The sequence below is a fragment of the Brachypodium distachyon genome, chromosome 5, assembly GCF_000005505.3.
Source record: "Brachypodium distachyon strain Bd21 chromosome 5, Brachypodium_distachyon_v3.0, whole genome shotgun sequence".
NCBI lineage: Eukaryota > Viridiplantae > Streptophyta > Magnoliopsida > Poales > Poaceae > Brachypodium > Brachypodium distachyon.
The window spans coordinates 9,039,952-9,063,257 of NC_016135.3; the positions used below are offsets into that span (position 1 = coordinate 9,039,952).

The 23,306-nt window shown below is 52.3% G+C and overlaps 1 protein-coding gene across 1 annotated transcript; it reads right to left on the reverse strand.

Annotated features, from left to right (window-relative positions):
* Window positions 1-20,118: 20,118 nt before the first annotated feature.
* Window positions 20,119-22,708, reverse strand: LOC100836111 (exocyst complex component EXO70H1). Its single transcript, XM_003581074.4, has one exon. It carries the CDS (start codon window positions 22,475-22,477, stop codon window positions 20,576-20,578), a length of 1,902 nt encoding a protein of 633 aa, XP_003581122.1. The 5' UTR covers window positions 22,478-22,708; the 3' UTR covers window positions 20,119-20,575.
* Window positions 22,709-23,306: the final 598 nt, after the last annotated feature.

Here is a 23,306-nt window from a genome sequence, read left to right on the forward strand (position 1 = left end):
TATTACATTTTGAAACTGTGTGTGCTAGTGAGTCGATCCAGGGACTAGCACAAATAAGCACAGAAATCGAACCCTTGTAAGGGGGCGGTCGCTTCAAGCCTGCACAGCGACTGCATCAAGGAAAGGCTGTACATCGACGCCCTCTTTCAGCTCAACTGGAGGATCAGCGACTCGACTCAGGTTGAGGTCAGGAACCTTGGCTCGGACGAAGACCAAGGCCAGCTTTGCTCCCTCCACCATCTGGCGGCGCAAAAGGTTTTTGAACACGGCTCCACTTTGGAATTCCAGTATCAAAGCTCCAAGACCCCTTGGCAACTCTCGATCAGGCCAGAAAGCCTGATAGATCCGGGTCAAAGCCTGGCCGCAAAGTTTGAAGTATTACCTGGTCTGATCGGCTCGATCACGAAGCAACACCAGGTCACGCCCCTTTGCCGGGTCAAACCAGATGGACACACAGTCTCCAGTCTGTAGTGACTTAAGGGCATCATCCACCGTCTGTCTTTCAGTTTTCGGGTCCTGTCGCATATCTGCTTAACCAAAGGAAACAGGTAAGGAAGGGACAGTGTGGACAACCAGCATACACAAGGAACAACAAGATTCAACTCACATGCAAGTTGGGAACTCAGCGCCCGCAGCTCCTCAAACGTTGATGCCTTGCGCTGAATCACTGCTTTTAGCTGGGCCTTGACTGCCTGGAAGCCCCGGCGGGCATCCTGCATCAACGCCTTCGACTCCTTGGCGCGGTCCTCTGCTTCCTTCACTAGACTCCGTATCAGTTCGGGCTCGTCTGTTTTGGGGGCAGAGGAGTCAGGCACATGAAAGAGTCCAGGACTCGATGAATCTTTAATCTACACAAGAAGGCCAACATTCAACTCCAGAAAGAACTCAGGCTCAAGAAACTCGAAATCAGCACAATCATCAAGTTTGTCAGAGACGAGTCACCAATTTATTCAGAAGCTCGACTCGAGCACAGCCTTACACAAGAAGAACTACAAAACAAACGGAAGACTCTTATTTCTAGGTGTCTTCAGCGGGAGTCGCGTCGGGACCAGTCGCCACCCTCCCGGCATCCACGCTACCAAGTCGAGTAGCTAGGATGGTCGCGAGTTCTTCCCCCAATGTGAAGAATGGCGACAAGTCCACCTCTTCGCCGCTGTCCGACTTAGGCAGCCCGGCCGCCACCCGCCGCAGAAGCTCCTCCTTGATCCCGTGGGCAAGCGCTAGCACGAAGGTCAACTCCGCTCCGGCATTTGTCTGTGCTCGGCTGAACTCGTCCAAAGGATCCGGATATGCACTGAAGAACTCAATGAGTCCTCCCAACGACTCCAGCACTGGCTCGTCAGGAAATACGTTCCTGATGAGGCCAACAAGCACCTTGGACGCCTCCTGAAGCTTGTCCTTTGCCTTGGCATTGACTCCAATGATTGAGTCAATCGCTTCACCAAGGGAACTCTTGCCCCTGCCAAACTGGATCTCCGCCTCTGGGCCGAGAAGCACTGCAGTTACAATGAGAGCGTTACCCTACGTGACTCGACAAAATATTAATGACTCAGCAAGTCATAATGCTTACCAGTGACGGCTCGAGCAGCCCCGTTGAGTTGTTCGACCCAACGCCCTTCTTGCTTCAGCCGCTGGGCGACTAAGGCGTCAGCCGCCTCTCGAACAAGGCGATCCTCCGCCGCCTTCCTATCCGCCAACTCCTTGTAAAGATCCGCATGCTTCTGCTTCCAGGTTTTACACTGGAGTACAGCGGCATCCTTAAGGGAGTTGGCCTGAGAAAGATCGCCTGCGGTTCACAAAGAAGGTTGTGAGTGTCATCGAGCGACAGCAGCTTGGCACATCAAAGACAAACTCACCTTGTATAGACGCCAACTCGCGTCGACACTCTTCCAACTCCCGTCGGAGACGGTCGCGTTCGATCTTCATTTGCTCATGGCGATCGACAAATTCCGCAACAGAACTAACGATTGGCTGCAAAAAAGTATCGTCAAGTCATCTAATGTGTCGCACAAGTGGCACCCGAGGTACCACCGCTGCGCGACGCGTGGGCCCCGTCCCCGAGTTCCCGGGAAGGTTCCATCCCGGGCAGCGGCTACGAGCGGTCCGGCAAGCTACCAGCTCGGAAGGGCTAGCGGGGCTTCGGGGATATTCCCGCTTGGGCACCTCCCGGGAAGCCGCTTCCCGGGGGAGGTTCCCGGGTGCGTTGGGCCCGGGCGCTTCCCGGGGGGCGACTTGCCGGGACAGGGGGTTCCCGGGCGCATGCCCTCGCCTCAAGCGTGGGCCCCAGTAGGCAGATCAACAGCGCCACGAGGGCGCGTGGCGGGCGTGGGGTGCGTGGCCCCACCGGGGCAAGGAGTAAGGCACACGGCTCATTAAATGAGCCGACAGGAGGGGCGTTACCCGTCCAAGTCAAGCAAACAGTGGCTGTCCAATCCTACTCTAGGGTTTTAGACCCCTAGCTGAGGAGGCGGCGTCCATGCGCGCCACCAGCTCACCGAGGGAGAGCTGTATGCCTCTCCACTTGGCATTTGTAGCCCATGCACCGTGGCGCCTGTGGCATCCCCTTGAGTATAAAAGGAGGACCCTCGCCAGCAGTCAAAGGGTTCAGGTTCTACTCAGTTGAGGTTCCAGTTCCGGTAAAGTCCTCCACGTTCGCAAGCTTGGTTAGTTCTGGGTAGCAGGTAGTGTAGGCAAGGGAAGAGACAAAGACAGCCCGGGGACATCCCCCCAGCAAGGTGTAAACACTTAATCTTGAATCAATACCAGCTCAGACAAGCAGGACGTAGGGTTTTATACCTTCGGGTGGCCCGAACCTGGGTACGAACGTGCGTGCAGGTGTTCTTTGATTAGTGCGCACTTCCAGTGCGTGATTTCGCCGGCCCCGCAGGGCCCATCGGCCAAGCCGGCGATCGCCGGGGCGAACCCCGATGCCCTTGCCGAACCTAAAAGGGGCCCGTGACCGCACGCCCTCGGTGTCGGAGCACTGTGCGACGACATCAGGCGCGCCAGGTAGGGGGCGCGGGAGAAGAACTCGCCAGCGGTTGCCGGCAGCATCGTTTGAATCGACGTCGGCCTCGCCTTCTTCGTCGACGAGACTAGTCACCATGCCTCCCAAGCGGGCTGGTGATCCTCGCATAGACTCGCGTGAAGCCCCAGCGGCGCACATGCGGTCGCATGACGTGCGACCCGAGTCGGGGGCTCAGGAGAACCCCGAGTCCTCAAGGGTGCAGCAAGAACAGCTACCTCCCCCGCCTCCCCGGCCGTCTGCCGACAATCGGGCGAGGGGACCGGCTGCCCCCAGTGCCGGGACTAGTCGCGCGAGCGCGCATGTTGCCGCCCGCACCGGGCAACGGGTTGAGTCGCGGGCCGAGGATGCTCAGCGACAGCGGCACCAGGAGCATACCGCATCGCAGGCGACCCCCGGGGGCTCGCACCCTGCGCACCGGGAGGCGTCCGGGGCCAGAGCGGGAAGCAGCCGCTCGGGAAACTGGCTGCCCCCCGCACGAACCCCGGCGGAAGCCATCATCACTGCACGCGTCATGGTGCGGTACGAACTGCAGCAAGGCCCGCCGGCGCATGAGACGCGGGGCGAGGAGTTAGATGCGCTCCTCGCCCTGGCCGCCCAGCAGCCGGAAAGCAAGGGCGCCTCGGTAGGCTCTGGCCACGGGCAGAACCCGGAGCGCGGGGACGCGCCACCCGCCTCGCGACAGGGGGAGAATCCTCCCCCTCCGTAGGGAGGCCAAGGAGACGGGGGCCCGGAGGGGTCCTCGAACTCGTCGCCCACCATTCCGAGGGGCGACGCGCGCGGCATCTTGAATGCCCGCCAGCAAGAGGATTTGAGCCGGCGCTTGGAGCGCCGGTGCAGGCGCGAGGTGGAGCTCCAGCGCCCACAGGAGCAGGAAGACTCTCCCCTGGGCCCCGAGGATGGTTGCACCGCGTTCACACGCGAGTTGCGGCGGGTGACGTGGCCCCGTAAGTTCCGAGCGCCCGCGCTCGGTACGTACGACGGGACCGCCAACCCCAAGGATTTCCTTCTGACATACACGTTGGGTATGCACGCCATCGGCGCCGACGACAAGGTCAAGGCCAACTGGTTGCCGATGGTCCTAAAAGGATCAGCGCGAACCTGGCTGTTCAACCTGCCTGCCGGGTCCATCGCCACTTGGGCGGACCTGCGCGAGCAGTTCGTGAGCGCGTTCCAGGGTCGCTATAAGCGCCCGGGAACCATGGCGGAGCTGCACACTATCGTGCAGAAGCCGGGACAGACATTGCGGGCCTTCGTCAACCGCTTCTCCAATCTCTCCTATTCCATCCCGGAAGCGGAGGTGGCTGCCATCATCAACACCTTCGCCATCAACGTCCGTGATGCCAAGATGCGCGAGAAGCTGAGCACGCACCGAATCCGGACGACGCAGGACCTGTACGCCCTGGCGCACAAATGCGCCATGGCCGAGGAAGGGCGCCTAGCGCCCGAGCTAGCAGCTAAGGCTGCCGCGAGCCCTGGAGAGGGTTCACAGAAGAAGAGTTCCCGCAAGCGCAGCGGGAAGCAGAACTGCCGCATTCTTTAAGGGATCAAGTAGCGGTGGGAGCAACGCCATGAAGAGCGCCGTGCTGCTGGCGCCTGCTTCAACTGCGGTGAAATCGGGTATCACTCCCGAGATTGCTCGAACGACCCCAGAGCGGGACCGAGGCCCGTCAGCGGCGGTGCCGGCAGGGACGAACCCCAAGGGGGACGCGGTCAGCCCCGCGCGGGGCTGGAACGCCCACCCTGGGGACATGACAGGGCACGCGCTGAGGAGCAGCGCGAGTCCGACTGCACTGGCGGCGACGAGCCGGGCTTCCAGGAGCCTCGCGGCGTCGCTTGCATCCATGGGGGAGCTTACGCTCTCCCATCCCACACCGCGGTGAAGCGCCTCACCCGCGACGTGTGCGCACTGTTGCCGGATGCAGAGCCGCAACAGCCACTGAGGTGGTCGCACGTGCCAATCACCTTCAGCACCGACGATCACCCAGCACGACAGCTGGGTTCCGGGGTAATACCCTTCGTCGTCTCGCCGATCATTAGCAATATGACGGTGACCAAGGTGTTGGTGGACAACAGAGCGGGGCTTAACTGTTGGGGAACGCGGTATGCTACGCTAGCACAAAATAAAATTTTCTACCGCTTCCGCCCGGATCAATGCTGTAGATAATGGATCACGAGATTACCACTAGACGCGCAGACCCGTAGCGGAAGTAGAGTCGATGTAGCGCGTCGATGCCGAGTAGTCGAACAGCCTGCTCCTCCTCGCCAATCCCACGAACAGTTCGTCCAAGCGCCGCAGGTGCAGCGCCTCCGAGGTATCCACACGTACAGGGAGGAACTCCGTGCGGCGGACTGCTAGATCCGATCGCAAGGCTTTGGGCGTGGAGGTGCGACGGCCGAGTCTAACTCGCGTCTGAACTGGGGTTACCCTAGACGGGTTGGTCTCCTCCACTTATATAGACGTCCCTAGTGGGCTCAACACTTGAGGCCCATTAGGAGTCCAAGCCCGATACGAGTTGGATCCGATCCAACTCGGTTCCCACCCCTTAAGCGTGTGACCCTTCAGGTTCGCGGTCAGTCGGCCACGACTACGAGCTCGGACTGCGGGCCCGAGTAACACCTTACTCGTCCACTGGCACCGACTCAAGTCGATAGTTGGTAGCGGCGCCTAGCAGCACGTGCCAACTCCCGAGTAACCACAAGGTATATTGACGAACCATACAATGTGTCATATGCAACATTCCTTTTGCCTCGCGATATGTGTGTCGAGCTCAAGGCGAGTGCGTGTCATCCTTGTGGATAGCTCGAGTCTCTTCTCGTTCCTGTGATACAGATTCCCGAACGGGTTAACACTTAACCCAAGTCGCATGGCCATGCTTTCCGAATCTGATCACTCGAGAGGGCCCAGAGATATCTCTCCGAACAGGAGGGGCAAATCCCATCTTGATCAACCATGACTCGCAGTATGTTTCTCAGCAAACCCGAAAGCTACCTTTATAACCACCCAGTTACGGAGTAGCGTTTGGCAACCCCTAAGTAGGCCGATTCACATCCCAAGCTCATACGATGACCTCAGGTCTAGGACTGGCATATACATCGTACTTGAGACTAACAAATGACAATCATCTCGTTGTGTCTCAGTGCGGGTCTGTCCGACTCAACAATCTCATTGTCGAGTCCATGCTATCAGTCGGCAACACCTTGCCCTATGACTTGTGAAACATAGTCATCATACTGATTCACATTGCTAGTCTAGATTATGTGTCCGCATAACCTCAATGACTAGGGACCATTAGAACAACATCATAGAATACATAGTCTCACAAACAAATCACGTATTTATTGATACATATCAGTGATGATGTTCAAGGACAATAACAATAACTCATGAATACATAGGAAATAACATCATCACATGATTGCCTCTAGGGCATATCTCCAACATTAACCTCCTGTCCGCCAGGTTGGTGGAAAAACTCCAGTTGCCGGTAGAGCAGCTGAAGCCCACCGACCCGTTCCGGGGGTTGAACCCCGGGATCGTGCGCCCATTGGGGCGCATCACGCTGCCGGTCACCTTCGGGTCCCAGGAAGCGTTCAGGACTGAACACATAGTGTTCGACGTGGCGCACACCCCATTGCTCTACAACGGGATCCTTGGTCGGTCGGCGCTGATCAAGTTCATGGCGGCCACGCATTGCGCCTATGGCATGATGAAGATGCCGTCCGTCTATGGAGTCCTCTCCTTCAGGTGCGACTTCAAGGACGCGGCCTGGTGCGTTGGCGAAGTCGTCCGGGCCGCTGCCGCAGCTGACGCCGGTGACAAAGACGCTGCCGGAGGCGACAGCTTGTCGGGCGGTGCCCCGGCAACGAAGAAGGCCCATGCTACCCCGCAAGAGCTTGCCAGGGGAAGCTCCGGGAGGAGGCCACCAAGGTGAAGAAGCTGCCCCTCCAGGCCAGCGACAAGGAACGCACCGTCACCGTCGGTGCGAACCTTACCGCCGAATAGGAAAGCGCCCTCATCACCTTCCTCCAGGATAATGCCGACGTGTTCGCTTGGGAACCGTCGGATCTTTCCGGAGTCCCCAGGGAGGTGATTGAGCATCGGCTCGCGGTGCGCTCGGATGCGCGCCCCGTCAAGCAGAAGATTCGGCGGCAAGCACAAGAGCGTAATGATTTCATCAAGCAAGAGGTGGACAAGCTCAAGGCTGCCGGGGCGATCAGGGAAGTTCTGTACCCTACTTGGCTGGCTAACCCTATAGTGGTGCCTAAAGGAGGGAATAAGCTTCGCATGTGTGTAGATTTTACGGATCTTAATCGCGCATGCCCCAAGGATCCCTTCCCTGTGCCCCGTATCGATCAAATAGTTGATTCTACCACTGGTTGTGACTTGCTGAGTTTTCTGGATGTTTTCTCCGGCTACCATCAAATCAAGATGGCGGTCGAGGATGAGGAGAAGATAGCGTTCATCACCCCAGTTGGCTGTTATTGTTATACATGCATGCCTTTCGGGTTGAAGAACGTGGACGAACCCCGACGCCCCTGCCGAACCTAAAAGGAGGCCGTGATCGCACGCCCCTAGTGTCGGAGCACCGTGCGACGACATAATGACTACCACTCCCATCGGGAGAAGCAAAAAAAAATCTTACATGAGGAGTCGAAGACGATGTTTTGGGTGTGGACTCGACGCCCATTTCCTCCACTCGAGCTTGGGGTTGAGTCAACCTCGCCGGTTGACTCCCCCCACTCACTGAAGAGCGAGCCCCTTGAGCCGATGCCTTGGTGTTAGCCTCGGCTGACTCGTTAGGGACGCGAGCATCCGAACTCGCCGGGTCAGCATCTTGAGCTGACAACCTCCCGACTAGAGTCGCCGAGCTGAAAAGAGAAATTACCAGGATCGATACTGAATCATTCCAAAGGTCACAACCAAAGACTGCGTATAACTATATACCTGGATCGGGCACCCTGCAGACCAAAGCAACGGGAAGGAGTCGGTGCTCCCGTTTTGTTCTTCTTAGCCGAAGGAGCCGGAGCCGAATCAGCAGTGGGGAAACCCTCGACCCCGGTCGACTGGTCATCACCCCCAGCGGGATTCGACTCCTAATTGCGCTTCCTTTGCGTCTCCGTGCTGACTTCCTCGACTTCGGGATCAGCCACCCGTGTTGGTGACTCCAAAACTTCATCAGACGACTCTGTTTGCACAGTTAGAGGAGGCTGACGGAAGGGATCTTCAAGCCCCTGCATTCGACGACTTGTCAAAGATTTATGCGTCAAAGAAAAACTGACAGTACAAGATATGGGACTCACCTCCTCCATTGGTCTGGCAAGCCCATAAGGGACCACCAGGGAGTCGAGGCTCACGGAGGAAGAAACGGACGAGCTCGTCAGCCTCGCTACCCGTTCTTCCACCTCTTCTGGAGTCAACTCTTCGGCGTTCACCCGGGTCGGATCCAGAGGTCCCATGTATGACCACATGGGGTGAGCGTGCGCCTGCAAAGGCTGAATCCTCATCTTCAAGAACAAGGCTATCAGGTGGATCCCTGTCAAACCTTGATCCATGAGGGCATAAATCCGACTCATCAATGAGTCAACTTCTTCCCTCTCCGACGCGGTTGACTCGTGTTTCCACGCCACAATCTTCTTCACCGAGCCTTTGACGGTAAAGGCGGGAAGCTGCTTGTTGGCCTTGCCGACCGAGTCATCTCGGACGTAAAACCACTTCGACCTCCAGTGCTGCACGGACTCGCGCAGTTGAAGGTTGAAGTACCTGACTTCTGGCTTCACCTAGAAGTTGACACACCCCACGACGTTGGGCTTCTGCCTCTTCACCATGAGGATCCTCTTCCAGACAGAGTTTCCATTGGGGACTTACCCCTAGGAAACATTCACACATCGTGATGAAGCATGCCACGTGCAGGAAAGAGTTGGGGGGGGGGGGAGATCGTGCAGCCGCAACCCGTAAGCCACCAGCATGGCACGGAAGAATGCGTGCAAACGGAACGAAAGTCCTCTTAGCACGTAATCACAAAAAATGACCCGCTCCCCGAGGAGCGAGCGAGGAATCTTCTCCATCCTGAGGAGGCGGATGCCGCGCTCACCCTGCGGTAGCAGTCCTTCCTCCTGGAGGCTCAGGATTTGGTCGCGCTCATTCGCCGCCAGCAGCCAGGAGGTGGCGTCTTGGTCGGCATGGCTCTTGCCAGCACCAGTCTTCGTGACGGCGGCTTTGTTCTTCCCCATCAAACTGGGTTGAGGAAGCGGAGGATTTGGGCTCTGAAAACTCGAGACATCTGTCTTGCTACGGAAGCAGAGAGCTGGAGTGCTTGGGCTTTAGCGTGAGGAGGCAGAAGGGTAAAACAAGTTAACCTTTGTCCCCTTTTACAAGCCAATCCTGGAGCAGAATCCGAGTCACACGATCTAACTTGTGGCCACATGTCCCGCATCTAACGGGGTGCGAAACGGTGGGCATGGCAACGGCCGCCTATTTTGCGGGATCAAGAATCAAGGAGACCATCATTACGCCTCATTTACCGCGCATTGAGCAGTCATTTCTCCATTGACGCACGACAACAGTGCGCCTAGCTGTCAGGCTAGACTGCGCCCGGGTCATTTCAATTAACCAGGGGTGATTCTCAGGTGAATTACAAGGTACGTCACCCGTGACGATTTTCATCCAGCATTACTTCTTTGACTCGACAGTCAATTCTATTATCTGTTCACACAGCACTTTGACTCATGATTGAGTCAATTGACTCAGGGAACACTCCCTAGCCACGCTCATTGTGTGAAGATAAGACTTGTTATCAATCCTAGATACGCATAAACTGCGTTTATCTAGAAAGTTTTGACTTGGGAATCATTTCCTACACACCTGTAACATCCCAAATTTTCAATTTCGGATGTTCGCATCTTTTCATTTCTTATGCATATCACCTTGATCATATCTTAAAATTTTGGTGTTTTATTATGATGCTTTATGGAAAGTGTTTGAAATGGTGTTTTGGAATGTGTTAGGTTGATAGAATTTGATTCGAGAATTTCTAGAATTTAAATATGCATTCTAAGATTTTATTTGGATTTATTTAAAGCCTAAAAACATTAAAACTATTTTTATTATTTTATTTTTGAGCGGGAATAATTTTCCTGGACTCTAAATTAAACATATTATTTTACAGAATTTTTGGGAATTTTCTGAAGCCATTTGATATTTTAAATGATTTAAATGGATTTTCAGGTGAATTATAGATCCTGAAACGTATTTTATAATCCTTTTCTTTTATTCTTTTTCTTTTTCTCTGAAAGTACGCTTTCTCCGCAGGAAAGCGTATTCTCGGAGAAATACACTTTCACTTAAAACCCCGAAGGGGTATCTTCTAATCTCGGCCGTTCATCTCAGATCCAACGGTCACTTTTATTTTTATTTTTATTTTTATTTCTTTTCCTTTTCTCTCTCTCTCTCTCTCTCAACGACAGGTGGGGCCCACACGTCATCTTCTACCTCAGGCCAAACCGGCAACCGCCGGCGCCCCCGACTCCACACTCGCGCCGCGCCGACCCCGCTTGCCCACGCGCCTGCCCGCGCGCGCACGCCACGCCATCCGCTGCCACCGCATGCCCCATTCCGCCCCCGTGCTCAACCGTGCCTGCCCGCGCACGCAGCCGCGCCCTTGACCGCCCGCCCGCCGCGCGGCAACCGCCGCACCCCGACCGCCTCGCCCACGCGCCCCTACCCTATAAAAGCGCCCGCACGCTCTCTCTCGCGCGCCCTCGCCTGCACCCGCTCGCCCGCCCGCGTTCTCCCTCGCCCTGCGCCCCCAATTTCTGGCCAAACCGCCGCCGCCACCCAAACTCCGGCGAGCAATGGCCGAAGCTGCCCCGTTCGCCGAGCCGCCACCGCCTTCGTGATCCTCGTGACGCCGTGAACCTCCCCCAACCCTTCTTCTTCCTTCCCGAGCTTCGATTCGTCGATCCATTCATCTCTAGAGAGATTTGGGTATGAAATTGGTTCATCTCCATTCTCTTAGATTAGCCTTGTTCTTGCGACGATTGCTAGCAGACCGGCGATCATGTTGTGCTCTAGTTTTCACCATAGTGTAGAGCGTGTGTTCCTCTACAAATTCTCTGTAGACAGTAGCCGTAGATGGTTCATCTTGTGCAGTGCATCGTCGTCGCAAAACGCTATTCTTAGCAGCCTCTCTGTGGTATCTCTGCCGCGGCAGGAAATTGTAACACCATTCTTAACGAGTAGCCACATTCATCTGTTCATAGATACTGCCTCATATCTCCATAGTTCGTGAAACCAGTGCCATTCGTATGTTTAGTTCTCTATCATTGGAATAGTTTAGTACCAGTAGCTTTTCAGTAGAAGTTAGTATTCTTTGTCTGTCAGAATCTGACTAGCCACCTTTGCAAGCTAGTAACTTTGGATCTGTTTATCCAATTGACCTGAAACCTATTGCGTTAGTTAGTACAATCTTTGTAATATACTGTAGCATACGTTTCATGCCATGTACTGTACTTTAGCATCTTTTACGTGTCAACCCTAGTTGCAATCTGTTAACAGTAGTAGATTACTAAATCTTCAGACTTAGCCACACTAGCCTTAACCTTAGACTTTAGAACCTTGTTTGTTGATACTATAGTATTGTTTGCATGAAGTCGAGGTTCTGTTCTTGAATGTTTGTAATACATTCCTTTATTCGAAGTTTATTTGGAGTTATATTTAGATTTGGATATATATTTGGAACTATGCATTTATTTTGTTTCGCTCTTCGCGTTAGATTATTCGGATTGCGATTGCGACGAGTGCCAGGGAGTTGACGACCGCAACAACTTTTCTAATCCAGGCAAGTTACACTTATTGATCATGTAGTACCTATAATTTTGCTTATGCTATTTTGTTTACAATGTCATAGGGATGCATGTTAGATTTATTTCCTTATGAAGTATTTATCAAATGCGTTTTCAACATGTTTAGTTATTCCTAGTAGACTTCTTATAGGATTTTATTACCATGCCACCAAATACTATAGGTTATGTAATTACATTTTTCCAAAGCATGCTATACTATTATAACGGGATGGGACCCAAACCATATTGAAAAGTATTAAGTGCTCTTTAAGAGCGAGTATGTTTTTGGAAAAATGTTTTCGAAATAAAACCAAAATGTTTTATCTGGATGGAGTGGTATGATGGAGGCCAGTTGGCTGTCGACAAGTGTTGTAGCCCCATAATGGGTACACGCTCAGGAGAAGGTGGGGACCGCAGTCCAGAAATCCAAGAGTTCAAACCTTCTCATGTACCCAAAGGTTTATTGTGCAACCACTTGCTATTATGGGCTCTGGCTTGGTCGACTAACTAGCGGGAAACCCTTAACTGGGTATTGCCATCCGGAGAGGAGCCAATGTCCTCATATGGGGCGGGCGGTGCAAGAATTAGTTATCAGGAGGCTTCTAGTGAAAGACTTCGTCACAATCTTTACCTGTTGCGCACGCTTGTCGTCAGGCAACACTTTGGACTGATTGTGTCAAGTGGGTAAAGTGTACAAATCTCTCAAGAGTGTCAACCTAATGTATTAGCCATGCCCCTGGTAACGGGCGACATTGAGTCATTAAGTCAGGAGAAGTGGAGATCTTCAAGTTTTGTCTAAGAACATTAAAATCACCCCCCCACAATATAAGGGCAGGCAAGACCATTACAGAAAGCAGCCAACTCAGCCAAGAAAGCACCTCTCAAATCCTCATGAGCATCTCCATACACGGTGAGCAAGCTCCACTTACACTTCTTAGACTTATCCCAAAGATCAAGTTGAATAATAAAATAACCCAATTTAAAAGAGGAAACATCAAATTTATCATGTCTCACACCACATAAAATCCCACCAGCTCTTCCCAAAGAAGGGATCCACTTCCAAAAAAACTCACCTCTAGAATCAAGGAGTCTGAAAAAACTAGGGAGGTACCCTTTCTCATGTGTTTCCTGAAGGCAGATAAAATCAAGGTTATTAGCACGGATCAAGTCAGAGAGGCAGGCAGCCATGCCTTTTTTACCTACCCCTCTACAATTCCAAAAGAGGCCAATCATGAAATATTATTGGTTTGCTTGCTCCTCCTTCTAGTAGAGCCAGGGGGTACATGGCTCCTACTGGAATGAGAAGAAGCTTTAGAGATTTTATTCTGACTCCTAGTCACGGGTCTGAAACATTTAGGGGACACTTTTATTCTAGGAATCTTCTTTTTCTTAGGCTGGACCATCACAAATTGTTTCTGTTCATCCTCCTCATCAGATAACCATTGAAGAGAAAGGTGAGTAGATTCACCATTATTTGTAACGATATGGAGATTAGTGTCCAATGACTGTTGCTGTTTGAGAAGATTATCTCTAACCACTTCCAATTCTTTAAGAATATTAATGGAAGAGAAATCATTATTTGCGATGCAAACCCCAAGATGAGTAGCTCTAAGAATCAACTCATTATTTGCAAGAGAAGCTAAAGGAGTAGAACTAGATTCAGCATGAGTGGAAGCATCGTTACCTTCCAAGTTCCTTTTCCTAGAGACAGAAACAGCTTTCTCCAACATGTTACCCAAGTTCCCCTGTTTCAAAAGTCTCTGACTAAATCTAATACCAGATTCAGGAGCTAAAGGAGTATCAACAAGCACATCATGAAATAATACCTGCTCATCCTCTCCGGGGCCTTCAAGTAACTCACCAGATGGAGAATGAACAACATATTCATGAATTTGAGACAAAGCAACAGCTTGAGATTCATGTAGTTCTACAATATGAGGAGCAACAGTATCCATCACAACTGGAGGAATGGTAGGAGACACAGAGAATAAGGGGTCATGAATGTTACCAAACAACTTAGAAGCCACCATCAAGCAAGAGATATTGGGAGTAGCAGGTGCAAAAGAAGGAGCACAAGGAATGAGCCATTTACCCTTGTCCCCCTCTCTTGCCAGTTTGTCAATGAAGAGCTCACCATCTTCCTCAGATAACTCATCAGAAGGGGTACTGTAGTCATCACCAAAATCAACAGCTTCATCAACCATCTTGTCCACCACCATATCAACAGGTTCCACAAGAACCTCAGAGTTCTGAATGAAAGAGGAGGACAGTTGTTCCAAATAAACAGGTTGAACAACTCCTTGTAGAGGAACAGTATCAGCAGCAGTTTGCATAGGAGGCATTTGCATAGACACCACCTGAGTGTTATCAACAGGCCCAGAAGAGAAATCCAAGCCCATTCTAGATGAATATTTGCCAGCATTATGACTGGATCCCCTAGCACCACTCATACCGAAGTTAGTCTGCTGACTTGTAGGAAGCTGAGCATCCATTCTAGGACGCTTGTTAGGAGAAGGCGCCATAGAAGGATCTTGACCATCCACAGCCACACCTCTGGCAATTTTAGGATTCTCCCCCACAATGACAGAGTCAACCTCATAGAAAAAATCATAGAAATGACGGCCCAAACAACCCTCAGCAACCTCAGGAAGTTTGGTGATGTCACGACATCCCAGAAGAACACGAACGTACTCAGGTTTATGTAAAGTAGATATGTCAATCTCCAAGGGCACGCCAACTAAGGAAGCAGCAAAAGAAGCATTTCTTTCAGTACGCTTATCAGCAGGGATGTTAGAAACTCGCACCCAGGCAATGTTCAACTCAGCTTTAGCACCCACAGAAGCAGTCCAATGAGTTAAGCGTAAAGTAGCAGCACATCCACGCATAGTGAATCTATCTTGATAGCAAGCTTTCTGAACCTCGCGAGCATTAGGAAAACGCATCACATATTTGTCAGGACCAATTTGCCTAGCAGTACACCTCCAACCCGAAGCAAAGAAATTGGTAAATTCATTTTCAATCTCCCTACAAGATGCAACCCCCTCAATCATAGAAGTAACCACGCTGCTAGAACGATCTTTCAACTGTTTAGCAGAAGCATCATCATGCATGTAAAAGAAACCCTGGCCCTTATACTGAAAAGCACACATCTGAGCCATGCATTCCCAAGGAAGAACAACCATGCAATAAGCTTGTAGATGACCAGATCTTCCACAACGTTCACACACAAGAGAAGGACAGCGAACCGAAAGATGAGCAGTCGATTTGCAGTGACTACAAGGAACAATGTTACCGGGATTGGAGCGAGTCGTCTCCGAACGCCCCGTTTGAGAAGATCTGTTATCTTGATCACCCATCGCCGCCATCGCCCAACGATCAGGTGGCGCACCCGTATGGCTCCCATCACGGAACTCCTGAGACGCCGCCACCGCTTCCCAGCGACCAGCCGCCGCCGATCCACTAGAAGTCGAAGAAGATTGCAGATCCGGTGAGTCGCGTTGCCCAACGTTGGCACGCGCGCGACCCTGATCCTGTCGCCCGGCACCTCGCCCCCGGCGACCCGCACCGAAACCATCAAGACGATGGCCCCGGTTGAAACGAGCGCTCTGATCCGCCATGGGCGCCGGGTCGCTCACCACCTGAGCAAAAGATCTAGAATCCCCCGCGACCTTACCCGGCCACCACCCAAAGGAATCGCCTCTCGGACGAGCAGGAGACGAAACCCTAGATCTAGACCAAAAGTGATGGAAGCAAGTATCAAGGTCGGACTCACCGAGAGGATAAGGAGAGGCCACACCAAGCGGAGACCCCACAGTGTCCCTACCGGCAGGAGCAGAGACACCATTGATCCCGCAAGGAAGGGAAGATCCCGCCGCCACGTGTTCGGTAGACCCCGGCGCCGCCCCAAGCACCCCAGGATCCATTGTGTGCGGCGGAATCACACCAAGGACCAGGACTTTAGGTGCACCACCACAAGAAAGATCCGCCCTCCCGTGCACCACATAGCAGGGGAACGTGACCACCTGCCCTTGGTGTGATTCCGCCGCACACAATGGATCCTGGGGTGCTTGGGGCGGCGCCGGGGTCTACCGAACACGTGGCGGCGGGATCTTCCCTTCCTTGCGGGATCAATGGTGTCTCTGCTCCTGCCGGTAGGGACACTGTGGATCCTGGGGTGCTTGGGGCGGCGCCGGGGTCTACCGAACACGTGGCGGCGGGATCCTGGGGTGCTTGCACCACATAGCAGGGGAACGTGACCACCTGCCCGTGGAACTTGAACCCCGGCCGAGAAGAGCGGTCGATGAGGGTCCCGCGATCATCCCGAAGAAGGAGGGACTGAGCCGAATCGTCAAACTCCTGGCTTCCGTGGAGGATCCGGAGTCGAGAAGAAGGTCACCGGCCACCGTGGAGGATCCCGGGAAGCCGGGAACGTGAGCATGGACGTGTCCATCCAGTATTGTATCTCTCCTGGCGAGCTCATGTATTACTACGGAGTACCTTGTTTTCAATTGATTGGTCGATTTGAACAACAGTTGTCCTGATCTCATGGGTGGGGTCGCCCGAGACGGATGTGGCCGGGACTCAGCGATGCTGCTGTTGCACCTTGCGTGGATGAATCTAGGCAGCGCCCGGATTGAATCGGGGATCCACTGTTGGTGTAGACTTGACTCCGGCCGGATGGAGCGCCGTGAGGTTTGATGCAGATGCGCATGACGGAGGCCAAGACCAGAGGACTGATTAGTCGGATCCGTGTCGTTGTTGATGTATGTGTCATCATCGATTGACGCTTAATTTTTCTGGATCGATCTCGGATCGATTGCTGACCGATGGCGATGAGGCCGCAGAAATCGTGATTCCAACACACGTCGGTTCCCACAGACGGCGCCATTGACAAAGTTCCACTTCGGCAATGTCCATGTTGAGGGGCTTTCTGTTTAGGGAGAGCGACATGCGTGTGTGTTGGCGATTCCGTCGGCTAACAAGGACACAGGGGACACAGTTTTACCCAGGTTCGGGGCCCTCGGAAGGTAATACCCCTATGTCCTACTTGTCTGATCTGGTATTGATGGAGAGATTACAAGATTGCCGTAGAGACTATGGTGCGCAGATCAGATCTGGCTTATATGACATATGAGATCTGTCTCGGGGGAGAGGCTTGTTAGTCCTTGGCTCTCCCCTCCTGGTCCTTTATATATGCAGGAAGCCAGGTCTCGGGTAGAGTCCAACTCGGTTACATCATGGAGATATACTATGTTTAAGTTTCCTTATCTTGAGTCGCAAGATTAGGCATCTAGACTCCTGAAATCGTAGTAGTCCTCCAACTGGGCTTCATGCTTGGCCGTCGTGGGTATACCAACCCGAGTGGTCATAACCACGTCAGTGGGCTTCCCGGGTTCGCCCTACTTGGGAAGCTGACCATGCGGGATCTCGGGCGTTGCAACCCAAGCGTCCAGCATCAGTGGGACCTTGTGGGCCACTAGTGCGACAGAAATTGTACTCCCTCCATTCCGAAATAACATCTATACAAATCCACGTCAGTTAATTCGGCACGGAGGGAGTATTAAATTCTAACATGAAACTCTATACGGGATGCAAAGTTTTAGAGAACCATGGCAATGACCAATTCACTCTCGTGCATCTATCGAAGGTACAGGATGTCAAGATGGCTTACAAAACTAGGGTTATATGCGTACCTGTTCAAGGGAAGAACTCTGGAGGGCCTTGATATAGGTCGCATCGGCTGCCCTTCCAGGGAAAGGCTCTATGTGGGACAGAACTCCGGTGAGGTACCTTGACTTTGGTCAGGAGGGACCGGGGGGCGTACAAACCGGTGAGACATCGAGGGAAGAGCCGAAGAGGTATAAACTGGCTTATTCATTATTCAGGTTTGTTAGGCCATCACAAAGTTCGATGTTTATTTGAAAGTTGCTTACGTGAAGAAAAGAGAAATATAAAGAGAAGAGAACTGATTTTTAATAAAAAAATCGACCGAGAGTCAGCTAAAAGCGAACATATTTACCGTTGTACATCATCGCATTTAATCCTAACAAATCATTTATAGTAACTCTAAATACACACCTTATTACATGTGTTACATTGTCGTCGACTCTAGATGCCGCAATGGTAGAGTCCATCTTTACGGATGCCCTTAAAGTTCAAATCGAATAAGATCCGGATCCAAATTGAGCACATGTCGACTCAGTTAATATAGTTCAATCATTCAGGTTTTCAAAATTTTGGTTTCTGGAAAATGGCCACCGAAATTCTCACGATAGCCACCGAGCCAAAGACCTTTGGTTCAATTTACTAAGATATTTTTTGTGAAAATGACCACCAATTTTATTAATAATCATCCGTAGCAGTACAAAGAGCACTAAAAGTAATAAAAAATACAAGTAGGTCTTTGGAGCACCTAACGACGGCAAGTAGCACTAGAACAAGCTGAAGGCGGGCCATCACCCTTGCCCCTTCATCACCGGAGCTGGGCAGAACTTGCCAAAAATTGCTTGTGGAAGTGGATGGTGGGATAGTTGTCGTGCTAAGACCCCAAAGGACCAGCGCATGAGAGCCGCAACCGATGTCGCAACCAACACAATAGCTAGTTGAGAACTGTAGATCGGAAGATCCAAACCTGAAACCACGAAAAAAACACGAGGGCCGACCGAAACCCAAGAGATTCATCGTAAACCTGAATAACCGACAAGATCCCAAGAGATTAGCCAGAAACACAACTCCAAACTAGGCCTAATGTCCAATGATTGACTCCAAACTCTAGCCTGTCGATGCTCCTGGAGGGAAGAGCATCGATCTGGGGTGGGCTGCAAGACCTTTATTCCCGTCGCCACCGATGTCCATACACCAGAAACGAAGAACACGAAGACATTTATTCCCAGACTGAGTACATAAGCATTGATTAAACGCAGGTCACACATAATATTAAACAACTATTTCGGTTTAGAGTAAAATGTACCCACGGCACTAATATTATTGACGAGGTACCAAGTTAGTCAGAAATTACTAAACTGCATATTTATGTCCCAATTTTTTGTTCAGTGGGTCACCACAGGTCATAAACTCGTCCATGAGCGTTTGACAAGTCTACGTGACGTGCTAACCGAATACATGTCGTCTAAGGGGCCCGATGGACATAACAGACGCAAGAAAAATGCACCCGCGGTCCTAATATTATTCACGAGGTGCAAAGTTAGTCCTAAAATTAATAAACTGCATATTTAGGTACTAATTTTTTGTCAAGTGGGTCACAACAGGTCCTAAATTCGTTAGACAACGTTTGACCGTCCTACATGACCGAATAAACGTTGGACGTGGAGGGCGGTGCAAGACGGTGGGACGATATATAACACGAGGAAAGTGACGTAGCTTAGAGATTATTGGGGATCACGAGGGTGGTCGAAGGCGTCGCGGTAAAAGAGATTAAGACCTGTCATGACGCGCTTGACAAAAAAGTAAGACTTAAATATGCAGTTTAGTAACTTTAGGAGTAATTTGACAATCATCAGTAATATTAGAACCGATGATGCATTTTACTCTAAATTTTACGATGTCAGCCATGTCCAGCGGGCCCCTTTGCTTACTTGTATTCGGTCGGTGCGCTATGTAGGCGGTGAAACGCTCATGGACGAGTTTAGGACATGTGGTGACACACTTAACAAAAAATTAAAAACTAAATATGCAGTTTAATAATTTTAGAACTAACTTGACATCTCATCAATAATACGAGGACCGTGAGTATATTTTACTCTTACGTTTATACAATGTATCCGGGTGCAGACTGGAAACCGATCACCGAATTGTGATATTGCACCAACCGAACTGATCAGCGGTCGAACGATTTAACTTTTGGTTTGGTGGTACAAAATATGAATAGTACGATAGAGATTTATTTTTTCTTTTTCTTGCTTTGCAAACTTTTGTTTATTGGTACTTGCCAAAAAACATTTGTCTATTGGTTTAGCTGAAAGGCAGATTGTTTTTCCTTTCTTTTGAGCAAAGTACGATCTGTACATTCAACTTGTCTCAAGACTCAACGAGCAAAACGAAACAACGTGTTGTGACGACAAGACGTTCTTAACAAGGTTAAACACATGACTATGACATCCAAAGCCCTAGAGGCGACGAAGAAGTCAATCATACACGTACCCATGGCAACAAAGAAAGGATCACCTTTACAAAGTCTAAAAGCCGAGGCTTATTCATGGATATTCCCAACCTTACATGCAGGCGACAAGTACCAATTCAGATAGACTAAATAGATCAGATAATAAATGTAGTAGTTGCAATCAAAATGTAAAATTACATTTGCCGTGGAAAGTGAAGTCCATAGCAACGCAGAAGACGTTTGGCTAGTAAAGTCAGCACATCACACTTGAGCAACCACAAAATGAGCCTCGATCGCAGCACACGCACGAATGGTGAAATGTTCAGCAGTTCGTTGGGACTTATGTTCTACCGGGAGAATTCTTTTTCAACTCAAATTTGTTTACAAAATGCATCAAGATAGGTACTTTAGCCTGCCTTAACTAATTTTGTTCCCTGACTTAAAGTCACAGTCACTGACATGTGAACCCGACCTCACCTGTGAGTGACCCTAAAGTCCCAGTCAGGGGATCCCTCTCCGATGAAAACTACCTAGCCATGTAACTTAGCCTGCCTTAACTAATTTTGTTGCCTAATAATTAGGCTTAATTAGTAGTGACCTGCACCTGCTGCCTGCTGCTTGTTTTTCAATTTCTGTTTTCGAATCAAAACCTCTTGCTGCTGCGAAGTCCGCCGCCGATCAGCTGCGACGCTCTCATCACTGGCCACCGCATGGGCGTGGGCATGGCCGCCGAAGAGCCCGCCGATCATGGCGTTGACGTCCCCTGGCGTGAGCCTCGCCGCGGCGCCCTGCCTTCGGTAGACCAGCCTGTAAGCGGGCACGACGGCTGCCCTGACCGCCGCCCTGAGCGCGTTCCCCATCTCCTCGTCGGCCGCCACCCACCTGTCCTGCATCGCCACAGCCTCCATCACAGCCTCCTCCCCTCCGCGGATCACCTTGCTTCCCCAGGCGGCCCGCACGTAAACGTCCACGTAGCCGCGCGCCTTGGCCCTCTGCGCCTCCGCCCACTCCTCCCCGAGGACACCCTCCAGCCTCGTGCCGGGTCCGGCCTTCTTGGCCACGTAGTGCGTGTTGTTCGCCAGGAACAGGTAGCTCAAAGCCGCCTCCTTGTAGCTCCCGGCTTTGGCGTCCAGCTTCCGCAGCAGGATGAACACCAGCCACCCGATCGGGTTCGACGCCAAGCTCAACGTGGACGATGACGGCAGATCCAATGACGAGCTGGAGCTGCTGCTCGTCGAGCCGCCGCCGCCGCCAACGGAGAATGACGACGTGTCGGACCCGAATGGGAACTGCTCTTGTTGATTGGAAGAGAATATGCGAGTGAGCGCTGTCTCGTAGTCGGCGAGGAAGGCGAGGTAGTTGATGACGTAGCGCGTGAGCGGGTGCACGGCGCCTCCGGCGGCCACCGTGGCCTTGGACGGCTCCTTCTGGATGGCCGCCTCGAAGCTGGCCACGATGCCCCTCGCCGCGTCCCCGACCTTGATCATCACGAGGGACACCGCGCGCGACGTGACCTCCGACTTCTCCCCGAAAGCCGACACGACGGCCGGGAGGATGGTCTCGGCGAGCGCGTCGTGGACGTCGAGCACGCGGAACAGCCGCTCGGGCGCGCGCCGGGCCCGCGCCACGGCGGCCTCGGCGACGACCAGGACGCTCGTGGCCTGGTCGTCGGCGATGGCCGCGAACACCGCGTCTCCAAACGCCGCCCCGTTGTCGCCCGAGAAGACGCCGTCGCAGAGGTCGCGCTCCGCGGTGAAGACGGACGCGAACGCGGCGCGCGCGCCGGAGAGCCAGGGCTGGATGATCTTGGCGTCCACCTGGTCCCAGGCCAGCTTGGGGATCTGGGCCTGCTGCAGGGAAGGCGAGAAGCCCAGCAGCCTCTGCAGGGTGCCGGACACGGACGCCCGGCGCCGTGACTTGAACGTGGACACGAACTCCTTGCCGTACCCGGCCGCCATCATAGCCTCCGCCACCGCCCGGAGATGAGCACAAGTCTCTCGCAGGCCGATGCCGCTGCCGCTGATATTACCGTCCTCGTGGTCGTCGTGGTTATAATCATCATCGTCGTCGTCGTCATAATCATGGTCTTCGACATCACGACGGTGGAAGCTTAAGACGGCAGGGAGGGAGTCGAGGAGGAGGTGGAGCTCGAGCTGGAGCCGACGCATGGCCGTGTCGAGCAGCGCCTGCGCCTGGATGAGCCCCTGCCCCCCGCCGTGGAGTGATTTGGTGCCGGTGGTCTCGGCGCCCGACGCGTAGAAGAGCATGGAGCGGTGGAGGCTCGCGGCGGCGCGCAGGAACTCGTCAGCCTCCTCCGCGGTGGAGTCGAGGAAGAGCGAGTAGATGGAGTCGTCGTCCGGGTGCCACTTGTCGAGGAGCGCCGCGGCGGAGGCCACCGTGTCGTCGACGACGGTGGCCGGGAGCGTGCGGCGGGGCCGGGGCCGAGCCAGCATGGCCAGGCTGCTTGTGCGCGTGCCGGCGCGAGGCATCGATGGTATCGATGGAAAACGACGTTCGATGTTGTTGTTTCTTCGTGTGTTGTTTCTCTGGACTTTGGTTTTCCCAACGGGAGGAGTGTACTACTTATACATGCTACGGTGGTGGTGGGATCGGTCTGGAAACGTGACAACCTGCTTGCATCATCCGTCGATCCATCCCAGGACGGAAACTGACCCGTTGCTGCCGCGCAATTAAAGTGTAAAATCAAACGCGGAGCCGGAGACTACTCAGCGTGATGAATACTAGTGGTACAAATAAAATTCATAACATTAGCTTGGGGGAGCAGTGCAACACGCACCATAATACAAGGTGCCTGCGAAGACCAGCTTGCTTTTGTTGTTGCAAGCTGTTACGTGGTATTCTTTTTACAGCATGGACAAAGCATTTGCCTTCATTTCAAAAGATTGCGAGAGCACCACGCGGAAAAGATACTAGAATATCAACACAAAAAACGCTATTTTACGGGCTTTTCAGAAACACACCGTCGAATTATGTTTTTCTCAGTACCATTGCAATTTTGTGGTCATTTGTCATAATACACCGCCTAGCCTAAAACAGAAAGTTTTGACTCTTTTCTTTTCCTTTGAATGATGCCTTTTGCTTTGGGAGGATGACAGTTTTGAACATTCTTTTTTTTTTCTCATTGAAATTTTGACCCTAAAAGGCAGCACGTAAGTGTCAAATTTGAACATTATTTGATTATAAAATTGTTCAGCATTTAGCATCAAGTCGAACCATAACAGTTCACAAAATCATAGGTCCGAGATATTGTGGAAAAAGTGAAACTTTTGGTTCTACGCCAAGCGTTGTGTTGTGACA

Excerpts from the sequence above, each read along its gene's own strand:
- LOC100836111 (XM_003581074.4), bottom strand. The coding sequence starts at position 22,477 with ATGCCTCGCGCCGGCACGCGCACAAGCAGCCTGGCCATGCTGGCTCGG.